This window comes from Argiope bruennichi, chromosome 3 (assembly GCF_947563725.1).
Source record: "Argiope bruennichi chromosome 3, qqArgBrue1.1, whole genome shotgun sequence".
Taxonomy (NCBI): Eukaryota; Metazoa; Arthropoda; class Arachnida; order Araneae; family Araneidae; genus Argiope; species Argiope bruennichi.
In genome coordinates, this window is record NC_079153.1 from 53,338,012 (window position 1) to 53,358,105 (window position 20,094).

Here is a 20,094-nt window from a genome sequence, read left to right on the forward strand (position 1 = left end):
TTCAACTTTTAAACTCATAATAGATTGTATTCTTGTATTTGATTAAACTCATAATAGATTTTATTCTTTTATTTGATTCCTATATTTTTTTGTGAAGTGTAAATATTTTTTCTGCATTTATTTTGTGAGTTATTATTCTTTACTACGTATATTATTTTATTTATATGTATTTTATTTATTATTCTTTATTTATGCTTTCGTTGTCATGCGACCAAGTAACTAGATTTCTTTTTCTGTATTTCCCATTCTCAAATAAATAATAAATCAATCAATACTTATAAAAGAAAACGTTTGTGCATGTGTGTTAGGCTCTACAGAGCAGACCACTATGTAGGGCCAGATAAAATACAGTACATCTAATGCATCGACATAGTACATCGACAGATTTTTTTTGAAATTTAAAAAAATTAAAATTAGGTAAAAAAATGGCATTTTTCTTTTATAAATTCCGAAAAAATTGATTTCTACACATTTTTCAAATTAAAAAAATTATCATTTTGATGTGTTCAATTCATTTGTTAATCACTTTTTTTTATATTATAAAGAATTGTTTTTTCTTTTAATTTTCAATTAAAATTTCTACATACTTATAACAGTCATTTTTAAATTAAAAGTTTATACTTGTAAACTTGCTCTTTTATATTGGGGTGCATATTTTTTGGAATCGAGTAGTTTCACAAACAATTGCAGTGGTTTTTTTTTGTGCTTGTAGTATAGGCTACAACAAGACAAAATCTTCAAAAAAATTATTATTGAATTAACTGTTATTGTAACATGAAAATTTTCCCAACGACACTGCCGACTCAGTATACCAGTTAAACCTAGAATTAAGTACTTAATCAGTAAAATTTTCAGAATTTGATCAATTTATGGCAGAATAATTTTAAATAAAAGTTCTTATTGGGAAGGAAAAAAAAATGCCTTTAATAAAAAGTCTTATTTAAAATTTGGCCACAAAGAATGAAAAGATAAACAATATTAAATGAGAAAATATTTTTGTGCATTCATTATTTTTAAGAATAAATCTTTTTCAAATAAAATAACAATCTTAGTTTATTGTACTTTCATTTACTTGTGCATGCTGCAGAAGTTAATTTTGAATGTCTTATTATCATGATTTGTTCTTCACCGTTATCTCATTCTGTTGCTGTGAAGTTCCACAATGAAATGGATATGTACTGTCCTTAATGTAGCTAATAATACCCGAAAAAGAAAAAAAGAAATCCTTATTTTTAAGTAAAAATATAGAAAGTTTTCATTTTGGAAATTTGCTTTCATCTGTTTAACTTTCTTAATACTTTTTACTTTCTTTTATACTAATATAGAGAGAATATAGTAATAGTCGAAAAATTCGAATCGAGATTATGACTAATCTCCATGTTTCAGACCTTCCTCAGTTGGAAAACCACATTTTTGAAAAACGTCCGTCTCTCTGTCTGTAATAGAGATCACTCAAAAACAATTTGAGCTAAGCAGATGAAATTTGGTATGTAGTACTTATATCAAATTTGCAGATTTTTATCAAATTTTGAGCAAAATCCATTTAATGCAAGTCGATCCGTCTGACTATTTCAATATAAATTAATACGATAACTAGAAAATAAAGAGAGCCAGATGAATAAAATTCGGTACACAGATTTAACATCTATAGTGTAGGCACCTATCAAATTTTGAGCCAAATCCAACAAGAGATTGGCTGTCTGTCGGTCTGTTCTTTCAAAAGCCTATAAACGCGATAACTAAAAAATGATTTTAATGTATCAAATTTGGTATATAATTTTGCGACTCCAAGTGTAGTTATATAATGAAATTTGGTTTCAATCGGATGGTAAAAACGCATGTAAAAAGCAAATTTGATTTTCTGATGCTATTGTCAGAATTAATCGCCAAGAAACTCGTTAGGATCATATGATAGATTCAATAAAAATGTTACATTCATACCAAAGGTTAATATTTCGTAATTATTGAACACGAAAGCCATGGAAAGAGTTTTATGGTATTACATCTTTATTAGAGAGCATACAAGAAAGTTTTGGGGGGACCAATTTCTTTTGATTTTATTCAATTTATAAAAAGAAATTCATTTTTTCACTACTCAAGACGGGTAATTAAAATTTAACGTCTTACTATATAAGAAATCTTTACAACTGTCAAACTTAATTATAAAGTGATTGAATTCATAAAGATGATCCAAAAAAATACCTCCTCTCCCAGTCAAAACTGTTCATTACAGTTCTCATAATTTAGTCATCTCTGGCTTCGGGTAATGAATCAAAATAGGGAAATATACTGCCATTTAAATCAGCATTTTTTCACACTAAACAAAACTGCAGAAAACGACTTTAATTCCAAAGCCATTTTTTTCCCCTCCTAGGCACTTTCTTTGTTTTGACATATTTCAACTTCTGAAAATTGTTCTAAACAACTCTACCGGTCCCCAAATTAGCCAGTCCTTCTAAAAACAACTGAATCAAAGAATTTCATAATAACACGCTCCATCTGCACGATGCTTTGCTTTTTGACAGCTGCCCGACACACCTCCATCTCTCGCATCTCCAATTGGTGCGGAACAACCTGTTGATTTGACGCAGCCAGTTGTTTGAGAGTGGTCCTCGCATGGGATAAGGTCCAGATACATACCAGTGTAAACGGAAAACCGGAATAATTGTCTGCAGGTGCTTCTGGCAAAGAAGGAAAAAACAAACAAAACGAAATTGGAACATATATCTTTCGATCCACGTATGAAGCGGGCCGTAAATAAGATTTATTTCAGGAGGATAACAGGCTGCAGATAAAAGAAAAAAGAAGCAGGTAAGTTTATTGCTTGTTTATGGTTTTTAACATTATTTTTAAATGTTTAACATCTATTTTTGGTTATTTATTCTCATATTTCACTCAACATTTTAAATTTATAGCGGAACATAGATAATTCGAAAGTCTTTATATCGAATTTTTTCTTTCAACTGTCTTGAATTTTTATTTAATATAATATTAAAATATCGTTTTTTATTCAAATTTATTTTGTTTAATTTGAAATCAAAACTAAAAATTGTAATTTAAAAAAATCGGAATTATTTTTCTCTTTTAAATATGTCTGGACCTTATATCCTCAAAATTTGAATAATTTTTAAGTTTAATTAAGAATCTAATTTAAAGTTCTTAATACATTTAAGAAGTTAACAGCTGTACAATATGCTCAAATAACAAAAAAAAAAAAAAAACATTTTTTAAACATTTACCGCTTTAAATGTTATCTTTATTCTTAAAAGATTTATAGCACAATTGTTGCATTCAAGACACTGTATTTTCAAATGTTTTCAATTTGATTTTTTCAGTTAATTTGATTTTTTTTATTAACAAAACGTCAAAATATCGCCTGCTATTCAAATTTATTTTGGTTGATTTGAAATCAAAACTAAAAATTGTAATTTTTTATTTCTATACTATTTTTGTCCATTGAATACATTTATACCACGTGTCCTCATTGGTAGTTGTAATAAATAATTTTTAATGTATTTAATACATTCGTGAAATTGTCTACTATGCTATATAATCTAATAAAAAAAGTATGCAAAAAAAAAAAGAATTTTTAAACCGTTAGATGAGTATTGCAAGCATTATTTTGAAGTCTTATCTCACAATTCTTGTAAAGAGTTGCATGATATTTGTTTATTAAAACTGCTTTCTTATTTACTGAAATTGTTGGTTTAAAAATATAATTATTTTTATTAAAATTATTTATTGTTTATTTTATAATTATATATTATTAATTAAAATTATTAAATATCAAAAATAAATATCTCCTGTCATTTGCAGTTTTAAAATTGTCGTTTTCTTTTGTTTTTCAATTTGTCTTGTACGAAGTATAGAAAGAGAAAATATCAAAAAATTAGAACTCCAGATTCTTACAAATTTCCATGTTTTAAATATCTTTGAATCCGAAAAAAAAAATGTTATTGGAGTTATGTCTATGAATATGATAATTCAAAACCGTCTTGAGCTAGACAGATGAAATTTGATGTGTTTTTTTACATCAAATGTGTATATTTCTATCAAATTTTGAATGGAATTTATTAAGAGAACATTTGTTTGGCTGCCTAACAGTAAGTGAACACGACAACATAAAAAAGCAAAGAGCAAGACCAATAAAATTTGGTACATAGTTTTATCATCTAAAACTTAAATGTTTATCAAATTTTGAATCAAATCAAGGGTTTGTCAGTGTATGCAATCGCATACATGTTAACATGATAATTCAAACATGCAATGATTTCGATAAATAAAATTTGGCATGCCATCTTGTAACCACAACTTAGTTCCATGCCAAACTTCGGCACAATTCGGTACCGCTTCGGTACCCATCGGTAGAAAAAAAAGGCACTCAAAATACATATTTGCACAACTGATTCATTAAAAATGCTGCATTCGTGTCGCTGATGTTTGCTAATTCCATATAAGGCATTCGTGACCTTGACCAAGGTCCACGATTTTATGCGGGAGGAAATGGTTACATCAAGTTTATCTTAATTTGGAATTTTAGATAACTGGATTTTTTATTGTGGTCTCATCAGCTTCCGATCAGCTAATTTCCATTGCTTTAATAATATTTTTAATAATCATTATTAGTAATTTAATAATAAGTTTTGTTAATTACTTATTTGATTATATTTGTTTATTACTTATCTAAATATCAACAAATGATGTTCATATGGATGCAAAACAAATATTAATTCCGATATGTATTTATGTAATATGAAAATAAAATTTTTGGCTGAAGTCTTAAACACAGGAAAGTGTTTTGATTTTGTTGAAACTATTTCAGTTTTTTATAGGTTTATGCTTAATCAGTTCGACGTAAATTGAATCAAATCTCAATTTTTTTAAATAATCAAATACTTATTTAGATATTTTTTTTCTAACATAGGTTTTGTTATCTGTAACTCATCTCTTTCTTGTATATAAGTTTATTATACAGTAAATTTCCTTTTTTTACTTCAATTTAATTAAAACTTATAGATATTAGTCAAGTAATAATTTAAAAGAAATTTTAATTAACCAATTCTATAAAAATTACATTCTTTAAGTAAACATGGGTTCCTCACATGCAAGCAAGGGAACCACACACAGATTGAAGAAAAACTCTGGAAATAATGGGACAAATTTTATTCATAATTAATATTTCATGTTTATTAAGAATTCTAATTTATTTCTCTAGTAAAGTAGAATAATTAATATTAAAATTAATAATTCTATCTACTTTAATAATTAATATTAATGTAGAATAATTAATTATAAAGTGAATAGGAATTAAAGTTCTTTTATTATTTATCAATTATTGTAGCTAAATTTTCATATTTTAAGAATGCGAAAATCGGTTTCCCTCTTAAAAATTGACAGTAAATATGTTTAAACAGTTTTCCTAATAGAAGTATTAGAAAATAAACGATGAGAAATTTTTTCGTATGTAACGGCAGGCTATTGTAACAGATTATGATGGGAAATATTTTTTCATTTATAAAAGGATAAAGAGTGAAAAAGTTGTTTAAGCAGACTTTCTATACAGGGAATCCATACTGGTAAAAGAAGACGTGGGATATCACGAACGGAAAATATTTAAGCAGCTTTATGGAGAAGGAAAGGAGCTTTAAGGATACTATTTAAGGAGTAGAGAATAAAAACAGTGGTGGAGTTAGACAGTTTCCAGTCTTGGTCTGTGCTTTTTATGAAGATTCTATCTTAATAAATGGGTCAATTGAATGACATATTTCAAAACATATAAATCTTGATCAATAATTTATTTTTAATTGAGCTTATTTTTAATTTCTAGGGTACGCAGAATAAAAAAAAGTGTGGTTATCGTCAAAAAATTCAAATTTTATATTTTGACAAATTTCCACGTTTTAGAGACAGTGGCAAATGAAAATCTACCATTGTTAAAAAAATAAAAAAAACAGACATTATTCATGAAATAGATGACTGAATGAGGCATGCAATATTTTAATACAGTTAACATACATAGCATGTAAATTAATTTTTTCATTCTTATAGGAAAATGGTTAGAAATAAAATCTCTCACATGCGGAGTCTTCTGAAAATATTTCACATTCATTCACCAGAACAAAGAAAGTTATCAACATCGTGCGTTGCTTTCAACAAATATGTAACCAGCCAATCAGATAAAGATGTGCATTCGCCTCGCATATTAATAACAGGTAAATCAAATTTTTTTCACTGCGAAAAAATTATTTAATGAGATTCTTGAATTTTTTTCATTTCGGTTTCTTTTTTTCATAGTTTTTATAAATTAAATTATTTTCAGGAAGCTTAGGTCAATTAGGAACAGGATTAGCAGCAAAATTGAGGTAAAATTCTTCTTCTTCTTGTTTTCGTAATAGTATAAAATTCTTCTTATTGTTGTTTACGTAATAGCTTTGTAAAAAATTTAAATATTCCTTGAAAAATTATAATACATCGCTTGTGTTAATTTTAATGAACACAAAGTTCCTTGTGTTCCTTTTATAAATTTTCATTAAGAAATTGATTTTATAAACAAAAATGTATTTTCACTTTATTTCTGATGAATTATATAAAATTTACTAACTGGATGTTATACCTAAATTTGAGCGGGAAAATAGTGTTTGCTGTGTTATATAAACAGTGATTAGTTTTGACCCATTATTAAATTATTTAGGAGTCCAACTGTGAATATTAAAATTCGATAAATGCAATGTCGTGACTAACTTCATCTGATTTAGAGTGAAAATTCTAAAATTTTGTACTAAACAGTGTCTAAAAATTTACGCAAGATTTAAATTTGCCACCATTCGTGCAATAAAGTGTTACCAACCCTATTAATAAAACCATTTGACAGCTGATAATTTAGAGTTAGTAAAAATGGAGCGTTACACGATAAAACAACGTATTTTCATTGCCGAACAATATTTCAAAAATAATGAAAGTCTGGTGTTCACAGTTAGAAAATTTGAGAATTGGTCTCCTAGATCGTGTGATTAACACCATTAGATTTCTTTTTCTGAGGTTATTTGAAGTCAAAGGTCCATGCCAATAAGACCGCAAACACGCGTGTATTGAAGAAGGAAATTCAACGCTGCATCAACGAATTCAGCCACATTTATGCAAAATAGTAACGGAAAATTTCGATAAAAGAGGACGTAAGCAAAGTCGTGGTGGCTATTTGTCCTATGTGTTATTCCATACATAACTCTATCCTATGTACTTTACGATTCAATAAAAATTGGCAAAATGTATTTATACAATAATCAATGTGAATTACTATTAACTCTCGCATGCGGGGGAAAAGGCCTATTGAAGTAACACTGCAATTTTCAAATTTGAATTCTTCGGAAAATCTATTCATTTCAGTATTAAGAACATAGCCAATGTTGTCGCCTCATAGACCCAATTTAAAGTGAGCGCCAAGAAAAAAAATGCACAATGTAGCTCTATCTGAATAATAAAGATCAAAACAACATTAAAAGGGACGCCCTTTTAAATCTATTTAAATATTTTCTGAAAAAAATCATAACTCACAAAAATATTGTTAAGTACCATTAGTGTACCATACAAATTCTGGTCTATCGTAACCTGCCAATTAAATGCAACTTCTTGTGAATTGGATTTTTGGTAAAAGAGAAATGTGAAAGCCTCTGTTATTCAAAACGAGCTTCGTAATATCTAAGGTAGAACTCAGATCTAGCTTCTCAGCAAGGGTGGAAGTTACCTTCGTAGAGAAATTTCAGAAAAAAAATGACCCAATGTTTCCATTTTGGGTTGGAGAAAAATCAAGTAAACCTTCGGATCTACCAAACCAAATAATTCATTGGCAAATTCGCAATGCGTCTACCAGCTACAGTCATATCGAGATGATCATGAGATACTGCCGAAACTGCACCTTCCTGAAACTCTACAATTGCTACATTTTTAAAATTAACTTTTTATTCTGACAGCTATAATTCCCCCTCTCCATTAAAAATATCCTTTCTGCAATTTTATTTTGCATTCATTTAGCACATTTTATAAGTTAAATAAAATGTATGTATTCTTGAAAATTAATACTTTAATGATTTCTATTGATAAAATATGCTATATACTATAAATAAAATGTATCACTGTAGTTAAAAAAATGGGAGTTATTTTTAAATTATTTTTTTATTTTTCGGTCATTTTTAATCAAATGCAGAAAGCTTGCGCTTGAATTATTTGTACCTTCTCATATATAAAGTATAGAAAGAGAAAGTAGTGCAAGTGTCGAAAAATTCGACCAACAGATTTTGAAGAATCTCCGACATTCAAAGCTCCCTGAATGAAAAAACACATTCTAGGAATTATGTCCATCTGTCTGCCGAACACGATAGCTTAAAAACGCTTTGAACTAGACAGATGATATCTGATATGTGGTCTTAACTTTAAATTTGTAAATTTCTATCAAATCTTGAATGAAACTCATTCAAAAGACTGTTATTTTAGAGTAATGATAATGATAGCCGTAAAACACAAATAGCTAGATAAATGAAATTTGTCATGCAATTTTAACTCCTAAAGTACAGATCAATATAAAACATTGGACAAAATCCTTCAACGTTTTGACTATTTGTCAGTTTGTACTTTCGCGTGCGCATAAATGCGATATTAAAAAACGCAATAACTTAGACGAGAGGAATACTATTTTACAATGTAAAAATGTAGAATTTTGACAAATTTTTAAACAAATTCTGTCAAAGGGTTCGTCATCTGTCGCTCTGTATTTTCGAATGCATTAAAATACTATAATTCAAAAATTCTTAATATTTAATAAAAAACCTTGGAATTCACGTGACAACATAGTCACATGCTGAACATAACTGAGGATATCACTACCATGTAACTGCACAGTTTTACATTGCTGTGTGCAATGGCATTCACTCCCGTAAAATATGCAGGGTATCACAAAATAAAACGTAGCAGTTTTTTAATATCGTATTATGAGTAAGAATATGTTATAATGTAAAATTCAGCGGTACTGACTGATTACAGCATACCTACTGTTTTCAAATCAATAAAATTAAAAAACCAAATTCATAAACAAAATTATCGACATATTTTAGAAAATAATTAAGAAAAAAATCTTCTTAATATTGAAATTATTGATTTTTCTCGGAAAAAAACTCAATATTATCAGATTTTAGAAACGCATTCAGTTAGCAGTATTCAAAATAAATAATTAGGAAATCATTTATCTAATTGATTTCCTAATTATTTAGAAATAATTAGGAAATAATTAGATAAATGATAATTAGGAAATCAATTAATTCCTAATAATTGATTTCATCTGATTATTTTTTTAAAAAATCAGCGTTTCGTCAAGAAGATCTAAATTAAAGCAAATCGAATTATTAAAAATCGATTCAGGAGAAACAGCGGGAGATGAAAATTTCAAAAGAAGCCATTAATAGAGTAATTATTAAAGATTTCAACCCATTCTATTTAGGATCCTTTTTAGGGTTTTCAATAAAACCTGACAGAAGCAGAACTTCGATTACACATTTGTAATGTTTTCTTTAAACAAAAATTTTTACCTCAAAATATTTGCTATCCATTAAACATCAAAAGAATGTTAGTCTATATCAAAAATCTTCTTGTTGAAAATATGAAGATTTCTTAAATTAGGAAAGCTTTCCTAATTTAGTCAAGAGATTTTCTTGTTTTTCCTCTTCGCGTGTTGGTGGTTCTGAAATTTCACCGCTGAAAATTCAAACAATGTATCCAAGGAACAGCTTTCCAATTGATACATTTTAAGTAACTTTACATTATTGATACATTAAAAGTAACTTTATTCCACGCTTTTATTAAAAAATTATTTAAAAAATTTTGAACAATGAACATCAAGAAAAATTCTGAAATTATACTTAATGATTTAGCACGAAAATACTGAATACGTTTATGATCGCATTTTTTAAGGGCCCGTTATGGAGCAGAAAACGTTATAATGTCCGACATTATAAAAGCGCCTCAACAAATTTTAGATGCAGGTAAGCCAACTTTCTTTTAATACAATTCAAATACAATATTTCGAAGGACTGCTACTGACATTTATTTCTATTTCAGGCCCTTACATCTATGCGGACATATTAGATTTCAAAAATCTCCAAGAAATAATTGTGAACTACCGAATCGACTGGTTGATCCACTTCAGCGCTCTTTTGAGTGCCATTGGCGAAGATAATGTTCCTCTAGCTATGAGAGTCAACATTGAAGGACTGCACAATGTGATGGAGTTGGCAAAACAATACAGGTTGAAAATTTTTGTGCCAAGCACGATAGGAGCTTTTGGGCCAGATTCGCCAAGGAATCCCACTCCAGATTTATGTGTACAGAGACCTCGTACTATATATGGGGTATCCAAAGTTCATGCAGAGTTATTAGGGGAGGTATAAAGTTTTTCTTTTCTTTTATGAGATTATAAAGAGTAGATTTTAAGAGTAATATTAATATAAAGAGTAATAATGGTTAACAGTGAATACTTCCCATGTTATTTCTAAAAGTAAATTAATAACAATGCACGATAAATCAACTTCAGCGTTTGCTAAATATAAAAAATATAAAAAAAATTAATGAAAAACTGTTATTTCCAGATGTTGTCTATTCTTAAAAAAATTGTTTACTATCTGAACTATGTGTGTGCTTTGGAAGAAATTGGCAAGTTTAGTTATATTAACGTCCCGTTGTAAAGCAACACTAAGGCTATTTCGGGACGGATCTCGTAATTTTGAACCGCGGTCAGATGACGAGGACGACACCTGAGCTGGCATCCCCCTCTCCACACCACACTAGCGGGAGGACGTTTGGCATGACGGCTTTAACGTGCAACAAACCCCCTTACACGACGTTTCTTCGACGGAATCGGGTCTCGAACCTGAAATCCTACGGCTCACAAGCCGAGACTTTACCACCAGGCCACCGCGGCCTAAGAAATTGGTAAATAAAAGATCGAATGATGATAAAAAAAATTGATAAAGCCATGATAGCCTTAACTAACATTCCCCACCAAATATGGAAATGAGAAATTATCAGTTCAGATGTTTATTTCTTTTCTTTGATGGGCATGGCAGTGTTGCGAGATTGCCTCTATTTCAATGACGGGTCCTACCACCGGCGGAGTGAGAATACCGTGGCCAGTGATGGCCATTAAGACAGTCTTAGTTCTCTTCTCCGTGCTGTTTCGACAAAGTCGCTCAACTATCCTGGATGCTAAGGCAGGAAGGGAGTAACTCTAATGTGGTATATCAAGGATTTATACCTGAAGCTTTAGCAGAGCGAGATAATTTTTGTGGATAACCCGGATCTGTAATCAATCTTCTCAAGCGCTCTCCAATCACCGACCAGTCTTATTTTTCCAGAAAAAAAAAGTGTATTATGGCGTTTTCTATATCGAAGGTTTATGCGAAAATCATTATTCATCTCAATTGTATGCATCTTTAGAAAAAGTGGCGAATGAAAAATTAATTAATAATAAACAAAAATCTCGATTAAATATTCTCATCCTGGATGATATCATTACAGACTGAATAATTTGTCTTATGATACGCTTTAAAATCCTGTTCTTTTTATCCCCCTCCAAGTTAAGTGGATTCAAAATTAAACTGACAGCACACATTTAACAAGTATCACATGAATATGAACTGAATACTTATTTTTATTTATTATTGAAAAAGTAGAAAGACACCGTTTGTTTCAGGTATATGAATCGAAAGAAGATTATAAGGTTTATCCTCTATTAACCAGCATTATTCAAAAATTGTTCAGAAGATGTCCCATTTTGCACTGAAAGTGTTGATAATGGAAGTTTTCCTATTTTTTTTTTTTTCACTCCAAGAGAAAAATAAATGTGTGCCAGTTTATCATAAAAGTCCACTAGAAAGTTATCTTCCTACCAATCTCCGCTCTTTTGGGCATAAATCAAATTTTTATACCAGACGCTCTTAAACACTTCAACATATAGAAGAAGCCACACTTCCTATGTGAACCGAATCCTGCAATTTTGAACTTCGTTAGGTATACTGGGCTAAATAGTATTGAAACCACCATTAGAATCTGATATAGTTAGATATAATGAAAAAAAATTGTATTAGAAACACCATCGGATTCTGAAAAAAAGTGTATATTGTCAATGTTTCAACATCTCACAGTTCTTACATGCATACTTTAAGAAGCTCATTCTAATATTGTACCTTAATATGCATAAAAAAATTGTGATACTTTCAAAACGTTTTATAAAGATTTTAATACAGAAAATGGATATGAAAAATAATTCTTTGGAATGTTTTATAGGCACAGAAGTTTTCATAAAAGATTCAATTCGTTAATTCTCAGCTATTCAATATATATCAGGCAAGCAGCAGTTTCTAATAATGCTTCAAGCTTGCTTTCAAGAGCATAATCTTTTAAGGAAAATTCATTTGAATTAGTTTCTGTAAATACAGTGAATATTTTTAAACTTTATTCGTGTTCATACATTCATGTATTTCTTCAAAAAAAAAGAAAAGAAAGAAAGAAAACATTTATCTTTGTTAAGAATCTAAAATCCATTCATGTTGTATTTCTCTTAAGAAAATAAGGGAGAAAAGACGTTGTTTTAATTATAAGAAATATTGATAAATAAATTTTTAATTGAATTAGATTCTTTTTTATATTACATCTCCGTATTTATTTTAAATGACGTTATAATACTGTCTGATATAATGCAAAATATCAAAATATCTATCATAATACTTCGTACTGTAATTTTTTGTATTTATAACATTTTATATTAAAAACCATCATGTGACATAACTATCATCTTATACCATTTAGTCCTGACAGTTATCTGTAGACATAATTTTGAAGCACTTAACTAATATTTTCACTTATAATTATTCTGAAATTTTTATGGATAAATTTATATTAAATTATTAAATAGTTTTAGTAATTACGATTATGTCACCAATCATTTTTTAATATAAAAAGTTTAATTATAGTGATACGTATATAAAAACTAGTAATTATATTACCTATTCACCTCTTGGATGGAAATTGGATCCAATTCCGATTTTAAGGCCAAATTTAATTAAATTAAAATGTTTGAATTACTTAAATATTTGACTGCCATATTTGGAATTCAAAAAACGGCAATTACAGCTTTGAATTGGTTTATAAATTTGAATATCATAACTAGTAAATTGAAATAATAATTACATCAAAAATTAATTAACATAATTACGACACTACTTTAATTCACTATACTATAATTCTAACAAAGTATATATAAAGGTACATATATAAAAATAACAGGACTAATTGGATGCGTTGGTTAAATATCATGAACCCAGAACACATGTCGCTGTCATCTAAGTTTTCTATATCGCTTTGTTAAGTTTTCTTTACATGATTATAAAGCTATATTTAAAAATAGTCAAAAACTTTTTGCAAAGATTTTTTTTTTTGTTCAAATGTATGTAATTTATGAACTAAGCATACTAATTTTCTACTTACAGCTATCCAAGTACATGGTGTTTTTGAATCAAAGGAAATAAACATTTTTGTTCTGAAACATATAATTCTTTGCAACGCCTTTCATAGTGGTGCTTCTCGCTGAAATTTTCCACGCTTTATGAGTATTTTGCTATAAAGCTTGCCGTCTGGATTGCTTTCTTTCTAAACAATAATCTGATACGATCGTAATTCTTGTTTACACTTTTTAATCCCTCTGATTTACAGTAAATTCTATTTATCGCTTTTAAGACATTTGTCGGTAAAGACAAATTTAGAAAGAAAGAAAGAGAATTAAATTAGCAAAATTTTCCCTGGATCACCACGTCGGAATATTTTTGATGCTATCAAAAGAATTATCGACAGAAATGTGTCTCTATGTTTTTATTACCATTTCTTCAAAAATATCAGCACTTCAGACAAAATTTTAAATGACGATAAGAAAAGATAATTAAATTTTACATCAAGGTATGAATAAATTAGAAATACTAAAATATTTATGTGGGATAAGTTCCACACAATGGCAACACCTAGATGACATCGTGATGCTTATATTTTTCCTGCTCGATCAGCAACAGGAAAGAGAATAGAAGCGGAAAGCCTTGAAGCTATTGGATGTTGGCAATATACCTGATAATTTTATTTGCGTAAACGGCAGCCAGGCTTTTTTACTCTTTTTTCATTAATCTCATTCTTGTGCTTGTGCTAAATGCTATATATGTTATGTACTTCCTTTAATTGTTAAATAAAACTATTTAAAATATTAAATCTTTTGTTAGTATCGGTAATGAATATCAAATTCAAAAAATAATTTTCATCTTGAAAGTTAAAGAAAAGCATATGTAAATATATATTCGCTTATATGTTCAAATATCGTGCATCAAAAACATTAAAAATTTCATTGTAGCAGTTGGAATCGGTAGCGAGATATGGCTTTTTGTGACAGCATGCGAATCACATATCAATAAAAAAAAACTTAAGAGCAGAATCTATCCAAGTATTTTTTGCTTCAATAACATATCTTTGCAAATTCGACATACGACAGTCTGCTATAACAGTGACGGTATTTCGTTTGATCTTCAAACTCTCTTTTAACTGAAAGTATCTTTCAACAAAATCTTTATTACTTTTAAGCAAAAATAGTAACTTATTAGTTTCATCATTATTATACATATGCACATTTGCCTAGATGAATATGACTACAATAGATTCTTAACACCAATTAGCGTTAATAACGCGAATTTGGTATTTGATTTCGTTTCTCAATATGATTTAATATCATTATTCATTGCAGACATAAAGTACCATGCTATTTTCAAGTGACAAGCGTCAAGTATTCAGTGCCAATTAGTTTTCAATTCCTTTATATTTCTTAGAGAAAGCAATATTTTATTACATATATGTAATAATATATTACAATATATTATTACATATATGTATATATATACATAATTTGAAGATCGAGCCGCAATGAAAACAATCAGGCACTAAGGCAAAATGGGTCTTATTACGGGGTAGCACATACGCCTACTCCCGTAATAGGTACATGGCACATTGATATGGAGGCAACTCAGTGCCACATCATTTCTGTACTCTCAGGGAAGCGAGAATCTTCTTACTTATACGGCAACTTTTTATCCCCCTATCGGTAGCCGCCCCCTCATTAAGATGAGTAAATAATAAATATGAGTATCAACAATCAAATAGCGTAACAAGAGTAAGTAGCGTCCATGGCGTAGTTTTATATCTTCACACACCCTTCCAATTGACAACAATAACTTAACAAATGAAAATGGCACTCTAAGAATTACTTTTTTTTCGTTCTTTGATTATATTAGGCATTAAAAAATGATATGAGAACTCTATCTTCTTCTCTCAGTGATCCTAATACCCGGGTCATCATTATCTTCTTCGTCTCACCCGGTTGCTGCGCTACTGTTTCCATGCGACTAGGACTTCATTTCATTGAAATTCCTATGTTCTATGGATATTTCATTTGATTTCCTACATATCCAAATTGTAAAATAAAATAAAAATACTATTTCGTATTGTATGTATGTTAAAGCTATTTTCCAAGTAAAAAAAAAGTTGTTATTATTAAAAATAGAACTGTTTTATTTCTTTTTTCCCTTTCAGTATTATCACTTCAAATATGGATTGGATTTTAGATCCTTGAGATTTCCTGGAGTGATATCTGGAGACACAGCGCCAGGAGGTGGAACAACAGGTGATGCGATTTTTTTCAATTTCAAAACTAACTGCGTACAATTACTTTGTTTTGAAGCTAACTTATGTACAAGTATCAATCATGCATTTCTTTATGATTTTTTTGAAATATTTAAAAATTTGTTTAAAACGTGGTAATGATTTAAAAGTATTTTCGACAAATGTCCAAAAATAAATGTTTAAATCAAAAAATCGGTCTTATTTCATCCTTACAAATACATTTTATTTTCCGGTAATTTAACCACTCATAGAATATCTACATATTTAAAATAAATTGGAAAAACCAAAAAACTTATCTCCCATTTCCAACCACTGGTCCGATTTCTCTACTTTGGGAGGTTGCATTTTCCCACTGATATGTAAACTTTGGATAGGAGTCGAAAATATTCATTTTGAAAAGGTTTGTATGCTCTTCAATTAATTCATTATTTAATCATTTGTTAAAGTTTCATAAGAATAATTTTCTGGTTTTAATAAGAATAATTTTCCGGTTCCGCCCTTTTAATAAGCTATTGTGATATGTGTTTTATCACGGCAATGCGCAATGAAAGACTCATCCATATATCAGTGTGAAGAATAAAAAAAATGGTCCAAGTCAACAAATTTTTAATTTAATATAGCTCTAAATTTTATAGATTGGAGAATGAATCCCTATTTGTTCACCGATAAATATAAGAGAAAAATTTTGACACTTTTAGACTATTGATGCAGCATAAAAATTTAATTCTTTAACTTTTTATTATTGACTTTCTCAAAAGAAAAGGGATTTTTATATAACTTGCATCGTATTTAAGGAAACTTTGAAAAGGAATGCACACATCTAGGTGTAATATTTAAAGAAATAAGATTTGATTCATCATTTTTGAAGGGACACCTTGAATTCTTATTTCTGCTGAAAGTTTAATTTAGTTTTTTCATGAAATACATTATAATTTAGACTCTATACTGCATTTTGAAATTGTTTAGTGATTTAACGATTTTTATTTTATTCTCCAGATTTTTGATGAAAATATAGACAAAGATAGAAGGATTTAGATTTCTGTTCTAAGGATTCTTCATAGATTCGATTAAAAAATCTAGAAATTTAGTACTAGAACCACTTACCAATTTTCATAGCTCTAACTCAATGCATTTTTATTTATCGTGATCATAAAAGACATAATTCCAAAAATGCGTTTTCAAACTCAAGGTAGTCTGCAACGTGGAAGTTCATCAAAATGTCAACAACGAAATTTGTGATGATTATTATATTTCCTCTATTTGTTCTTTGAATACTAGAAATAAAAATATACTTAAAAAACCTTGATTAGCTAACTGATAACATACTTACACACGTGTTATAAGAAAAAGCGTAAAGATTCAATGTTCCATAATTTTTTTTTGACAGATTATGCAGTTGTGGTCTTCCACGAAGCCCTCCGTACAGGGAAATTCAAATGCTACCTCAGAGATGATACCAAATTACCCATGATGTACATTGAAGATTGTCTAAGGTCCTTAATCGAACTTATGGAAGCACCAAGCGAATCTCTTAAACTAAGAACTTACAATGTTGCTGCAATTAGTTTTACTCCGAAAGAATTAGTTAAAGCAGTGCAAAAGCATGTGCCACATTTGCAAGTGGAATATGTTCCCGATCATCGTCAAGCCATAGGTGAGTTCATTTGCATGTAGTAACATTTTTTTGTGATATTATTATGGATTGATTATTTTATGTTTAGGTATATATTTGATTAGCAAACTTGGTTTGATCCAATTGAACAAATTGAGACATTTTAATAATGTTTTGCTAAATTATTTGCGTTTTTATATCGAAAAGAAGTTATATGTAAATAATTTACAAAAACTATTATAATCAATAGACTTAGAGACTTCAATCTCGTCCAGCAATAAGCCTCCTGCAGTAGGAAGAATCATGAAAATATAAAAATAAAATATTTAAAAAAGGAAGATGCAATTAAGAGATAAATCAAACTCCAGAGCATTATTATTAAAGCAATGGTAACCGTGTTTTATCTCTTGGAAAGAAAAAAAAGGAAAACGTTATTTATTTTGGAATAAAATGTAAGCATCTTTTTATTTTTCTAGAAAAGTCTTTTGAATTTGCATTTAAAGTCATTTAGCTGCTGTGAATTTCAATAAAGAATTTCCTGTTCACTTGTGCAAGTTGAGGAAAATTTAGTTTTAGAAACATTTGATTTACTGAAATAACAATTCATTCACTAATTAAGCTGTGATCTTTATAATAGAATATGCAATTTTGTTCAAGAAAAATTCTATTGAATCACAAAAATCTGTAATTCTCACTTGTGCAATCATGATAGTTCGTTTATTAACTACAACTTTAAATTTGGATAAATTAATATTATAAATTAGCCATTAATTTTCTTATAAGCATGAAGGTTTAGCCAAACAAATGCTGTCAGATCAATTGTTTGCAAAAAAAAAAAAAACAGGTAAAAGCCTGTTAAAAGTCATTAATTATTGTAAAATCATTGTCAATTTTTCAAGAAATGTCGGAAGGAAAGAGAATCGTCTGGGTATTATGTAATTTTTTTTTCATAATAAAAGAAACAATTTTCAAAGCAAAAAGACAGGAATTTGAGAAAAATTATTCTACTAAAATTGTCGAAATAGTCAATTTATCTGAAAACCAAAATGGAATCAATTTTTATAAATCAATAAAAATTCTCCATTAAGATTTATATCAATAATTTTCTATTCGAAATATAAGAAGGTGATGGAATTTAATTTACTTTACAGTGCAAACGGATGCCTCCCAATCTGAATTAAACAGATTTTTTTTAACCTTCTGACCAAGATTTATTTATTAAATGAAATTTAAAATGGCTATAATATCGTAAAGACAAATTCTTCAAAAACATTCATTTATTTTTTGGATAAGATAATAAGATTTTATTTTATGGATGCTAAAAAATGTTATTTCAATATTGTTTTGAGGTTTCTTGTGACTTAAAAATTGATTTCAAACTTGAGAATTTTTTTAACTGTCGAAATTTAAATTATATATAGAAAATGGCTGCCTTCTAATTTCATATCGTGAACACATTTCGGTATATCCGCTCAAATTTGGTATTATTCTAAATTTTGCATTGTTTCTCAAATATTAGATATTATTAATAGAAAAAGTTAATTTTCTGGGTCTTTAAAAATCGTCTGAGGCAATTCGTAATTTTTCAATTGGTGCAAACGGTCTTTCTCGTTTTCGAAACAAACGAAATTGCAGACGATAAAAAAAGATTTTTTTGCATTGCAATATTTCGTATAAAATAATCTTTGCATTAAAAATAAATTATTTAAAATCATTTTTTAGAGACATAGAGAGATTCCGTGAAATGATAAAATATTAAAATTAATTTTCACTGTCTCGAATACTATTCATAGTTAAAATTTGTTCACAAATATTAAAATATAAACAACGTATTAATGAAACAATTGTGACACCTAATTTTTTATCGGAAAAAATATGAAAATTCATTTTGAGCAATTCGATATATCAGATTTTAACATAGAAAAGAATTTTTTAAATTTGGACCTGTTATTCTTTCTTTACTTATAGCTGATTCCTGGCCTCAAGAATTTGAAGATATAAATGCAAGAAGAGATTGGGGTTGGAAACACGAATATGGTATTGATGAATTATGCAGTGCTATGATTGAAGTGTTAAAACCTTATTACTGCGGAGAAAACTGAATTAATTTATTTTAATTTCCATTGCACCATTAAAAACTTTTGACAATCCAAATTTCAGAACTTTCATGTTACAGAAATATTATCTGTTAAAAAACCTTCGGAATATGTAAAATTATTTTTTTGAAATGTTATATTATAAATAAAATGTTATATAAATATAAATAATAAATAATGTTATATAAATATAAATAATAAATAATGTTATATAAATATAAATATTATATAAAAATTATATAAATGTTGTATTATAATTAAAATGAATTGCAAACTTTTCTTATGGTTTGAAAGAGTAAAAATTTCTTTAAAAAAAGAATCATAGGAGCGTAATAAACATTGGGTATTGTTCTATAGAATTTTTCATCTCATTTTTTTTTATTACAAAAGGCAGCGCTGATTTTCATGTTTTTATTTAACTTGTTGAAGAAAACAACTATTTAGGAAAAGAACATTTATACGTCTTTTTTAGGGGATAATTTTAATAAATTACATCGATTTTTTCAAACCGAATGCTTAAATAGACATGTTCACTTAAAAGTAATAACTTTAAAGATGTCCTTTTAAAATAGCACTAGTACAATGCATAATACTAAAAACAATAAATAATTTTAAAAATTAAACATCTTAAAATTT

General features: G+C 28.4%; 1 protein-coding gene across 1 annotated transcript; it reads left to right on the top strand.

Annotated features, from left to right (window-relative positions):
- Window positions 1–2,604: 2,604 nt before the first annotated feature.
- On the top strand, window positions 2,605–19,645 carry LOC129964088 (L-threonine 3-dehydrogenase, mitochondrial-like). Its single transcript, XM_056078771.1, has 8 exons — window positions 2,605–2,811; window positions 6,049–6,212; window positions 6,320–6,362; window positions 9,958–10,028; window positions 10,105–10,427; window positions 15,661–15,751; window positions 17,138–17,404; window positions 19,331–19,645. Exons 2-8 carry the CDS (start codon window positions 6,053–6,055, stop codon window positions 19,462–19,464), a joined length of 1,089 nt encoding a protein of 362 aa, XP_055934746.1. The 5' UTR covers window positions 2,605–2,811; window positions 6,049–6,052; the 3' UTR covers window positions 19,465–19,645.
- Window positions 19,646–20,094: the final 449 nt, after the last annotated feature.

Coding starts and splice junctions, on each gene's coding strand:
- LOC129964088 (XM_056078771.1), top strand. CDS start 6,053: ATGGTTAGAAATAAAATCTCTCACATGCGGAGTCTTCTGAAAATATTT. Junction 10,029..10,104: donor TCAACAAATTTTAGATGCAG/GTAAGCCAACTT, acceptor TTTCTATTTCAG/GCCCTTACATCTATGCGGAC. Junction 17,405..19,330: donor CGATCATCGTCAAGCCATAG/GTGAGTTCATTT, acceptor CTTTACTTATAG/CTGATTCCTGGCCTCAAGAA.